General features: G+C 49.5%; 1 protein-coding gene across 1 annotated transcript; it reads left to right on the forward strand.

Moving 5' to 3' along the window:
* The first annotated feature begins 1,619 nt into the window (after positions 1–1,619).
* Positions 1,620–4,687, forward strand: LOC306816311 (class I histocompatibility antigen, F10 alpha chain-like). The gene is given in 7 exon segments (XM_079332769.1): positions 1,620–1,697; positions 2,918–3,115; positions 3,118–3,180; positions 3,579–3,851; positions 4,001–4,273; positions 4,366–4,476; positions 4,479–4,687. Coding segments are annotated over 7 exon segments (1,173 nt in total). The 5' UTR covers positions 1,620–1,636; the 3' UTR covers positions 4,673–4,687.
* Positions 4,688–12,443: the final 7,756 nt, after the last annotated feature.

Here is a 12,443-nt window from a genome sequence, read left to right on the forward strand (position 1 = left end):
GCCTAACAGAACCAAGTGGCTGTTGTGACACCATTATGTTGCATGGTACCAATGGTCCTTTTGACACCATGGGGTCTGACAGAACTAAGGGATCATAATCACACCATGGTGTCCACCAGAACCGAGGGCCCATTGTGACACCATGTGACTTCATGGAACCAAGGGTCCATTGTGACACTATAGGTCCTCAGAAAACCAAGGGGTCATTGTGACACCTGGGGCCTAATAGACCCAAGGGTGCATTGTGACACCATGGGGCGTAACAGAGCCAAAGGGCCAGTGTGACACCGTGAAGGCTCATAGAACCAATGGTCCATTGAGACACCATGGGATCTCATGGTATTAATAGGTTATTGTGACACCATGGTGTCTCATAGATCCCAGGTTCCATTGCGTCATGGAACCAAGTGGCCATTTTGACATCAGGGAGCCTCTTGGAACAATGGTCTATGATGACACCATGGGGCCATACAGAACCAAGGTGCCATTGTGACACCTTGGAACTTAACAAAACTAAGGAGCCATTTTGACATCATGGCCTCATAAAACCAAGGGACCAATGTGACACCATGGGACCTCACAGAACCATGTTGTGGCACCATCTGGTATGTCTGATCAAATTGGTCATTTTGACAACATGGACCCAAACAGAACCAAAGTGCCATTGTGACCCAAACCGGGCTCATGGAACCAATGGCCCATTTTGAACACCATGGGAGATCATAGAACCAAGGGGCAATTATTAACACCATGGGGCCTAATAGAACGAAGGGGCCATGGTGACACCATGGGGTCTCATAGAATTAAGGTTGTGTTGTGACACCATGGTGCCTAACAGAGCCAAAGGTCCATTGTGACACATGGGGGCTCATAGAAGCAAGGGGCCCTTGTAACACCTAGAAACACATAGAACCTCATGGAATCAAGTGGCCATTGTGACACTTTGGTGCCTCATAGAACCAAGAGGCCATTCTGGAACCATGGGGCCTCTAAGAACCGAGGGGTGATGTAGACACCATGGAAACTATTGAAACCAAGGGCCGTTGTTACACCATGAGGTCTAAGAGAAGCAAGGGGCCATGGTGTTACCTTGGGGCCTAAAAAAGTCATGGGGCCATTTTGACATCATGGAGTCTCGTGGAACCAAAATGCCATTGTGACACCAATGGACCACAGAAACCAAAGGGGAATTGGCACACCCCGGAGCCTAATAGAACCAAGGTGCCATTGTGGCACCATGGATAGCAACATATAAAAGTAGTCATTACGACAGCATGGGGAATCACCCCCAGATCTCCCAAATTTCCGCGTCCCCCCAGTTCTCCACTCCCGGCGCTTTCTTCAGGGCGGTCCCAGGGGGTCCCAGGTGTTTCTCAGAGGGCTCCAGGGGGGTCGCAGCGGGGATCCAGAGGAATTCTCTGGAAATCCCCCTTTTCCCCTCCCCCACCGCGCTGCCTCGGTCACTTTCGCTTCCGCGTCCCAACCCGAGACACCGGGATCTACCCAGCTACCCGTGACGTCACTGACACCTTGAGTTTCCATTGGCGGGCAGGAAATAACGGCACCAATGGCGGGGCCGGAGGCGGCTCTGGGGGCGGGGCCAGTTCTGGGAGCGGGATCGCAGCGGAGCAGCGCGATGGCTCCAGCGCTGGGGCTGCTCTTGGGGCTCCTGGGGGACCCGGGGGGCGCGACGAAAGGTGAGTGGGACCCCCGAAACCGGGACCCCCTGAACTTCCATTTCCGGGCACTGGGAATTCTCTAAACCTTGATTCCCGGACACGGAGAAACCCTTGAACCTTCATCTTGGGTCCTGTTACCTCTCCATCACCTTTTCCAGCAGAAGGACCCCCTTGAGCCCCCATTCCCGGGCACTGGGCCACCCCCGAATCTCCCTTTCCAGGCCTGGGGCCCCCCTGCACCCCGTTTTCGGGCATCTCTCTTTTCCCAGACCCGAGTCCTGCCCTTTTCCTAGACCTTTGGACCCCCACGAACCTCCCAACTTTCCGTGTCCCCCCCGTTTTCCACTCCCGGCGCTTCCCGAAACGGGGTCCCAGAGGGTCCCAGGGATCTCAGGAGGGGTCTCAGCGGGGATCCAATGGGATCCAGATGAACTCCCTGGAATTCCCCCTCTCCCCCGTCCCCTCCCCCACCGCACTCCCTCGGTCTCTTTCTCGTCTCCCAGGCTGCGCCTCCGGGATCCGTTCGCCTCTCCCAGGCCCAGCCCCGCCTTTCCCTCAACACCGGGGACCCCTGGAGCCCCTTTCCTGGGCACAGGGACCCCCTGGATCCCCCATCCCGCCTCTCCCAGTCCCTTCCTTGAACCTTGGACCCTTCCTGGCTCTCGCCGTTCCGCTCCCTGTCCCCCCAAACTCTGCATCCCGCCAGTTCTCCACCCGCTGTTCGTCTGGGAGGGTCCCTGGGGTATCGTGGAGGGTCTCAGGGGGGGATTCTGGGCTCTGGGACCCCCTGAATTTCCAGTCCCGTGTACTGGGAGCCCCCCCTGCACTACCTTATCCAATACCAATCCCCCCCTGCACCTCCTTTCCCATCCATCCCGCCTTCCCCAGCTCCAGACCCACATTTTCCTTGACTCTGAGACCCTCTGGACCCCCATTCCTGCTTTTCTCAGCCCCCAGCTGCCCTTTCCATCTGCATCAAGGACCCCTGAGCCCCCCATTCCAGCCATCCCGGGTCTCCCCACCTTGTGACCCCTCTTTCCTTGGCACTGGGGAGCCCTGGACTCCCTGGAACACCCATCCCACCTCTCCCGGTCTTGTACCCCCTTTCATTGGCACTGAGAGTTTCCTGAGCCCCCATTCCTGGGCACTGGGACACCATGCACCCCTTTTCCACTTTCCCAGTTCCCCTTTCATTGATCCATGACCCTCAACCCCCCCAAATCTCTGTGTCCCCCCAGTTCTCCACTCCCTGCGTGACCTGGATGTGGCAGTGTCAGAGCCCAGCCCGGGGATCCCCCAGTTCATGGCCATTGGGTACCTGGATGGGATCCCCTTCACACGCTACGACAGCGAGCGGGGCCGGATGGAGCCGCTGACACAGTGGATGAAGGACGGAGCAGAGCCGGAATATTGGGATGGGAACACCCAGATCTATGTGGGAAACAGCACGTGGCTGCCAGGAACCTGGAGATACTGCGGAACCGGTACAACCAGAGCAGGGGTGAGTGGGGGGATCTGTGGGGCTGGGATGTGGATGCATGGGTTGGGGTGGGATCTGTGGGGTTGGGATGGGATCTATGGGGTTGGGATGGGATCTGAGGGGCTGGAGTGGGGATCTATAGTGCTTGAATGGGATTTATAGGGCTTGGATATGGATCACAGGCAGCCAAGGGGCTGAGATGGGGATCCATTAGGCTGGGATGGGATATCTTGTCCTGCATGGGATGGGATGGGATCCATGGGGCTGGGATGGGATCCAGGGGGTTGGGATGGGGATCTGTGGGGCTGGGATGAGGCTCTCTGGGTCTTTATCAGACCCTGGTGCTCCATAGCGCTGAAATGGGGCTCTGTGGGGTTGGGACACAATTCCATGGGTCTCTGTGGGTACAATCCCCCCAGGTCTCCACACGTGGTTGCGAGTTGCTGGCTGTGACCTCCTGTCTGACGGGAGCATCCGTGGATCCCGCCTGTACAGCTACGACGGGCGGGATTTCATCTCCTTTGACCTGGAATCCAGGAGATTGGTGGCAGCCGACAGTGCTGCTGAGGTCACCAGGAGGCGCTGGGAAGATCAGAATGTGGCTGAGGGTTTTGCAAATTACCTGGAGCATGAATGCCCGGAGTGGCTCCAGAAATACGTCAGATATGGGCAGAAGGAGCTGGACCGCAAAGGTGGGAGCAGAATTCGTGTGGGAATGTGGGATTTGGGAATGGAGGACTTGGGAACAGGTTAATTCCTGTGGGAATTCCATGGGCAAATCTCACCCCCATCCCATTCCCATGGAATTCCATGGATGTCACTCACCGTTATCCCATTCCAGAGCCCCCTGATGTCCATGTGTCCGGAAAAGAGGAACACGGGATGCTGATCTTGTCCTGCCACGTGTACGGATTCTACCCCAAGGCCATCGCGGTCAACTGGATGAAGGGGGATGAAATCCGGGATCAGGAGACGGAGTGGGGCGGGGTCGTTCCCAACAGCGACGGCACCTTCCACACCTGGGCCAGGATCAAGGCGCGGCCGGAGGAGCGGGAGCAGTACCGGTGCCGGGTGGAGCATCCCGGAATGTCGGAGCCCGGGATCTTCGCTTGGGGTGAGGCTGGGAATGTGGAATGTGGGAATTGGGGAGTTGGAATTCCCAGATGGGGATTCCCCTCCCCCTCCTCACCATCCCTCGATTCCCAGAGCCGACATCTGGTGGGAATCTCACCGTGGTGGTTGCTGTGTCCATTGTTGCCATCATCATCCTCATTGTCCTCGTTGGATTCGTCGTCTGGAAGCTCCAATCCGGTAACACACGGATGGGGGTCAGGAAGGGGCACAGATCCACCCAGCACCGTTCTGGGAATCCTGTGCCACCGACGCTGATCCCACTGTTTTTCCACAGGGAAAAAGGACGGGAAGGGATACATCATTACAGCCAGTGAGTACCAGTGGTGGATCCAGCTCTGGATCCCCTCCGTGTGGATCCCAGGATGGATCCTGGGGTTAATCCCAGTGTGTGATCCTTGCTGGAATCTCATGGATGTTCTCTTTCAGCAGGGAATGACTGCAGGAATGGAGCCTGGCTCTACCTCCCAGGACTCATTTCCCACTCTGTGTCTCGTGTCTGAGGTGTCCCCAGGAGTGTTTGGCTGTGTCGGGCTCCTGGAGGGGCAGTGGGATGGGGGGAGAGGTCAGGGTGAATCAAGGGTCTGGAAGAATTAAAAGGGTTAAGAGTATAGTTAGAAGGATAAAAGGAATATATATTAATTAAGAGTTTAGCAAGAGGAATAGAACCAGAGTAGAAGGGCTAATTATTAGCAGATGGAGCTGGTTCGAGCTAAGACAATAAATAATTTGCTTGACTTTATTGTATTTGTAGAAGCAGGATGGGAGGATAGGGCATTGTAAACGTGAAAAAACCATAACTGCACCTGGGCCCCAAAACCAGTCAGAAACTGGCGGGGGAGTTTGGACTGTGGCCAAGGGACCAGAGAGCCTGCCAACAAGACAAAGATGGAAAGTTTACCGTGAGGAAGACATCCCTGATTTCATCTTAGAAGACCACTAACCCATTTCAGGACCCACTGACCCATTTTGAACAAAGGACTGCACAAGCACAAAAGGATTCTGAGCTCATGTTAATATGAAATGAGGTTAGCCGAGGTTAGTTAATACATATGTAGAGGCATATTGGGTAATTCTATGAATATGTAAGATTCTTGTGAATAAACTGAGAGCCAGAGAATCTGTGAATTTTGCACACGTCTTTGGGATGTTACTGTCCATGTGCTGCCTGGTGCTGTCAATAAACATACCACTTTCTGTCATTAGCTGGGGAGTCCTTTCTTCCATTCATTTGGTGAGCCAGCCAGGAGATCTATGGCTGTGAGATCAGACCGGGCTGTGGATGTCTCTGGTGCACCACCGGGATCTACCTGTAGAACCTCCACTCCCTGGCTGCTCATCGTGGGGACAGACAAGACCTGCTGGGACTGTGTGAGAGTCCGTGTGAGCCTCTCGTCTGTTTCTGCCCAACGACCCTCGCCTGAGGCCTGCGCTGGCCAGGGATGGGAGGAACGCCAGTGACTGTTCCACAGGTGATGCCTACCAGGACTGGTTTCTCATGACAACTAGTCACGGGGCACTGACTCAACAAAGCTCCCACAGATGGAGGAACAATGGACTGGTCAGTATGGGCTGCCCTGCGTGTGTTCATAACAACAAAGATGGTTTGGTGTGCCTTGAAACGTCCTGTTTCCACCTGTTCCTCAGGGTAACGTTCTCCACATACAATAGTCCATAAATCTTCCACCTTTTGGCCAGAAGCCACTCGCTTTGGGAAAGGACTGTAAAAGTGACTTTCTCAGAGGAGACCCCTGAGATCTCCCCAGACGGCAACAGACATAAACTGGTTTTGTCCCCTGCTGTGTCTTTTGTGCTCTGAGATCCATAAAAGAACCCATCATGACTCCTGCTCGTGTTGGGCGGATCATGACATTATTTGACGTAGTCGGCAATTGGATTCCCAATACTGGAGGAGTTGGGTTTTTCTGTGCACTTTGTACCAGGGGAAGACCTGTGCCATTTCAGCCGCACCTAGCCTGTCAGTGCCGTAAGGACTGAACAGTGTTAGAAAGCAATGGAGGTGGTATTGGGTTCTTCTTGCAATCTGCACACAGACCCAGGTGGATAATCAACTCCATTTCAGTTATCGGAGAATTTTTTGAAAGGATCTCAACTGAGCAAAAGATGGGACTTGTGTTTTTTGTTGTTTGCTGCTTGGTGTAGTTGAGGAGACAACCATTGTGCAACTAAAGAGAACCTCCCAAGTGGTTTGGTCTCCTCAGCCACCCAGGGAAGAGAGAGGGTTGTCCCCTGCAAAAGTCTGGGTGTTAAGTCTTGACCTCCCTGAAGTGGTTTCCCCCCTCCCACATAACCGTAACTCGCAAAATATTGTTATTTATAGAATTATATATTTATTATATTTTCATTATAAATATGTATTTACTTGTTGCATAGTTGTTGTATTTGACTACTTGGGATTGCGAAGAGACTAACTGTTTTTGTAATTAAGTTAGTACCTCCCAAGTAGTGTGTCTCTTCACCCGCTCCAGGGACAAGAAGGCATTCACAGTTTCAGCTGTGCTTTTTTTGTAACTTAAAGTGTGTCTCCCTGAGAGTGGTTTTAGACCCTTCGTAAAAATTTCTGAAAATTATAAAGCTGCATTTTACGCTTTACTAGCTAAGTATAATGCCAGACCCTCCCAAGGTGGGGAAGACTGGGCACACACTAATTCGTTTAATTTAGAAAATGTGATTGATTGGATACATTCTTTGCAACTTGAAACAAAATTCAAACTGAGCAAGAAAAATAAATCCACACTTGACTCAGTTCTAGGTGCTCGTCTTTCAGCTGCTGTAGAATCTTGTTTTAAATGAGTGAGTGAGGAAAATGCAGTGATAGACTCCTTGCAAAACCTGGCGGAAGCTTTGCAAAAACTATTACAGGAGAAAACAAATCAGATAGAAACTCTGCAAAACCAAGTAGAGCAGGAAAGGAATCACAGCTATTTGCTACAACTATCACATGCCTCACAACATGCAGATACACCTAATGAAACAGAAGAAAAGGAAACATATCACTTAAAGCAGACATACCCACAGAGAGAACTGGTACACATACAAAATTGTGGGGAAAATTGCTGCTCTAAAATGGCATCTCTCGTTAAAACTGAATATAGACACCTGAACGATGAGGATTTTGACCCCCATATAACCTCCAAAGAAATACCATACACTGCTACTGAATTGGCCAAATTAAAGAAAGAATACTCATGCCTCCCACAAGAATCTGAGACCGAGTATGTATTTAGAGGTTCACTCACTGGAGGAGATCAAATTAAATTAAGTGAACAAGAGGCCAGTGGGTAGTGGGGGCCTGGAGTTTTCTTAACAACTGGAAACTCTCGTGTTCCATCGTCTCTGACACAGTGTGCAGCCTACTGGGCTGGGGGACTTAGCCCCCTAAAAAGAGGTGATCCTCTAGCCATAACTGGCACCCCAGACCAACACTTAGAAAACATTCATAAATCTGCCTGTTTGCAAATGATACATGAACGAATACGAAACCCTAGCTATGAGTCACCAATGCAATTACCTGTAAAGCCTGAAATTATGACACCTTTAATTCGGGGTTTCCCTGAATCTCTGAAACCTACAGTAATTCTTCTTCAAAAAACAATAGCGTCTATAACACATGTAGACAGGCTTGATAGATTTCTTGCTCTAGTATGTATGCCCAGGAAGGAAATGATAACCAGGGTTAGAGGGGCCCTGCCTCTAGCCAGGGAGAGGCACAGGACAGCCAGGTCTTTTGGATGGAGTAGATCCAATGGCCTGGCACATCAGAGCCTTTAGTTGATCCTGGTGCACAGTGCACCCTAATGCCACTGGGACATGTGGGGACAGAACCTGTTTCCATTCCTGGGGTGATGGGGGGATCACAGGAATTGACTCTGCTGTAGGCTGAAATGAGCCTGACTGGGAAGGGGTGGCAGAAACATCCCAGTGTGACTGGCCCAGAGTCTGCATGAATTCTGGGCATACTCTTCCTCTGGAAGGGCTATTACAAAGACCTAAAGGGACTCAAGTGGGCTTTTGGAAAAACTGCTGTAGAGGCAGAGGGCATTGAGGAATTAAACACCTTGCCTGGACTATTAGAAAACCCATCTACAGGAGGTTCATGAAGGTGAAAATGCAACAAGTACCAACTGCCACCTCAACAGCACACATCCAGCAGTGTCAGATGAATCAAGATATCATTATCCCCACCCATAAAATTTTGGCTAGAAAGTCAAAAGGTACTCAGTAAAACCCACTCACCCTTCAACAGCCCCAGTTTCCCTGTGGGCAAATCTGTCAGACAATAGAAATTGACTGTAGGCTATTGTGCCTTGAATGAAGTGATTCCACTGTGGGAGCTAAGACAGAGTACTGTGGATTTAATCAGCATAAGCAGCTTGATAACCAAGATGCCTTGGCAAGAGCAAACAGAGCTTTGAAGACTCCATGAAGATTGGATCAAGACTGGTGACAGGAAAGAAGAATGAATCAAGTAGAAGTATTGGAAAATGTGTAAGCTTGTCTATATGACGTTTAACCCAACCAATGTAGTAAAAAATGACCAGCTTTCCTAAAAATGGTATATAAGCACGTGTAGCTGTGAGTAAATTTGGATTCTGATCAGCAGTCAGTAGACCCCCTCTCTCTCCCAGTTGTTGATTCTCCAGTGCTGAGCGCTGCTGTGCCGGACATGCTGGATCTCCAGGAGGAGCTGGAGCCCAAGGCAGCAAAGGGGCACCATTGACATTGCCAATGCATTTTTCTCCATTCCTTTGGCAGCAGAGTGCAGGCCTCAGTTTGCTTTCACCTGGGGGGACGTGCAGTACACCAGGAACCGACTGCCCCAGGGGTGGAAAAACAGCCCCACCATCTGCCAGGGGCTGATCCAGGCTGCACTGGAAAAGGGTAAAGCTCCAAAACATCTGCAATCATCAATAACATCATTGTGTGGAGGAACAGGGCAATAAAAGTATTTGAGAAAGGAGAGAGGATCATCCAGATTCTGCTGGAAGGAGGTTTCACCATGGAGAAGAGCAAAGTCAAGGGACCTGCCTGAGAGATCCAGTTCCTGGGAGTAGAGTGGCAAGATGGACAGAGCCAGATCCCCACTGAAATGATCAATGAGATCATCACAGTGTCTCCACCAACCAGCAAGACGGAAACACAAGCTTTCCTAGGGGCCATATGTTTTTAGAGAATGCATTCCTGAGTGCAGCCACATTGTGAGCCGTCTCTACCTGGTCACCCTAAGAAGAACAATTCCAGCTGTGGCCCTGAACAGCAACAAACCTTCACCCAGACCAAGCAGAAAATCGCTCATGCAGTGCCCTTAGCCCAGTCAGGAGGGGACCAGAGGTGAGGAATTTGCTTTACTCTGCAGCCAAGAACAATGGCTTGTCCTGGAGCCTTTAGCAGAAGGTGCCTGGGGAGACTCGAGGCCGAGCACTAGAATTCTAGAGTCAAAGTTACAGAAAGTCTGAAGCAAACTACACTCACCAAAAAAAAAAAAAAAAAAAAAAAAAAACCCAAAAAAAACAACCAAAAAACAACCCAACAAAATCTTTTCTGCCTATAATAAGAAAGTTCAAGCCACCTCAAAAAGAATTATCACAAAAGCACAACTCCTCCTGGCACCCTGACTCCCAGTGCTGGGGTGGATGTTTAAAGAAAAGGCTCCTCTACCCACCACGCCACCCACACCACATGGAGCCCATGGATTGCTCTCATCACACAGCACGGCTGGATTAGAAACACAAATCACCTTGAAATTTTAAAAACAGTTAAAACCGGCCACAAGATAAAAACTTTAGTCTCACTAACAAAAAGGAGCAGAAACAAGTAACCCAGGCTAAAAAGCTCCACCATACAACCAACTACCAGCACAAGAAACACGCTGTGCTCTTGTCACTGACAGTTTCTGTCTCATGGTTGAGATGAACCAGAAGTGGAAAGTGGCCGCAGGGAGCCCCACACGACGAGTCACACAAGCTACTGAAGGAGAAGGTGAATCAAGTGCACTTGCTGAACTCAAAGCCATTCAGCTGGCCCTGGACACTGCTGAAAGAGAGAACTGGCCAAAGCTCTACCCTTACACTGAATCATAAATAGTAACCAATGCTCTGTGGAGTTAGCTAGAAAGGTAAAAAAAGGCCAGCTAGCAACATAAAGGAAAACCAATTGAGGCTGCTGATGAGTGCAAAAACATTGCCACTCAGACAAACTCTCTGTAAAAGTCCATCATGTAGACGGCCACATTCCCTAAAGTCAGGCTAATAAAGAACACTAAAACAAGGAGCAAGTAGATCAAGCTGCAAAAATAGAGATGTCACAAATAAATTTAAATCAGCAACATAAGGGAGAGTTGTTCCTAGCTCAATAGGCCCATACTGCCTCAAGCCATCAAGGCAAAAATGCCACCTATAAGTAGGCACAAAACTGAAAAGCAGATTTAACTCTAAATTGCATTTCTCAAGTTATCCATAACTGTAAGACATGTGCTAAAATCAAGCAAGCCAAGCCCATAAAACCTGTCTAATATAGGGGGCAGTATTCCAAATATAAGTATAAAGAAGCCGAGCAAATGAACTACATCACACTGCCTCAAACCCCCCAAGGCAAGTGCTACGTGATCACAATTTCAGAAGCCACCACTAGATCATTAGAAACCTACCCTGTACCTCACACTACTACTCAAAACACCATCTGAAGCCCAAAAAAGCAAGTCCTATAAAGACACAGCACCCCTGAGAGAATTGTCAGACAACAGGACCCATTTCAAGAACAGCCTTAGAAACATCTCAGCCAAAAAACAGGATATTGAATAAATAGATCATATCCCTTATCACACACCAGCTGCCAGGAAAGTTGAACTGTACAACAGACTACTTCAAATTACCCTAAAGGCACTTGGCAGGGAAACATCCACAAATTGAGAAATGAACTCAACAAAAGCCACCTAAATAGCCAACACCTGAGAGTCCATCACTCAAACAAGTCCTGCCCAGTCTGAAGCCTTGCACACAGTGGATGGGGATAAAGTCCCTGTAGGACACATAAAAGGAATTTTAAGACTATTTAGATTAGGCCCACCTCAAGCAAAGGCAAACCAATCTGTACAATTTTTTTTTGCTCAAAAACCTAGTTACACTTAGTAGGTAATGCAGAAAGATAAAGAAACCCATTGAGGACCACAGAAAAACCTAATCTTAAGTGAGAACTGTGTGTAAAGTTTCACTGTGGATAAAAATATAGAGCAGACTTTAAAGAAGGTATTAATTAAGGTAGGATGCAGATGGTAATAGAATAAGGAGTAGATCATGTCTGAAGTTGCAATGCAAGATGCAAGCAGAAGTATACATTCTATCACCATCTGTTGAAACCAGGTGGAGCATGGCTCCTTATCTCTTCCATGACCCATCCCTCAAAACTCCTCCCCACAAGGAGTTATACCTTATGGGAGATGCCCCAACCATGGAGAAAAGCCAAGTATTTCCTACCTAAATAAAATCTGAAATTTGAAACATCAGAGCAGCCTTTCCCACTGAATTCCCAGAAGAAGACCAGGCCTATCTTCATCACCACTAGATGTTACAAAAGTAACTACACCTTTCTCCAAAATCATTGATTCAACAAAACCACATCTGTCACTCCAAGAAAACTACAGGTACCATTATTCAGACTGTAACCAACACCCTGAGCAACAGGGTTACAGGTTGCATTCTGACCTTGCCAGTGTTTTGGTCTTTATATTACTACACTTTTATTTCCATTTTCCCAGTGAAAACTGCTATTCTAAATCCCGTATCTTTGCCTGAGAGCTCCTCAATTTCCAAGTCATATTAATTTAGAGGGAGGGAGTTTACATTTTCCGTTTCAAGAGAAGCTCCAGAGCTCCTCAGCAGACACCTGTCTTTCAAACCAAGACAGTGCCCTGCTGCAGCTCCATCCCCATGGCAGGATCCGCGCTGGATGATCCCCAGGGACCCCCGGTGGGCAGAGCCCCCCTGAGCCCTGGTGCTGCTGATCCGTGTTGGGAAGACACCTGGCTGGGGGCTGCACACCCTCCCCGTGGCCTGGATTTTCTCTGCATTTCTCTTTGTCCTTCCCAAACACCCAAAACCATGGTAAAAATAGAGATGTTAAATAACGACCTGCTT

The sequence above is a fragment of the Erithacus rubecula genome, assembly GCF_903797595.1.
Source record: "Erithacus rubecula genome assembly, contig: scaffold_512_arrow_ctg1, whole genome shotgun sequence".
Classification (NCBI taxonomy): Eukaryota; Metazoa; Chordata; class Aves; order Passeriformes; family Muscicapidae; genus Erithacus; species Erithacus rubecula.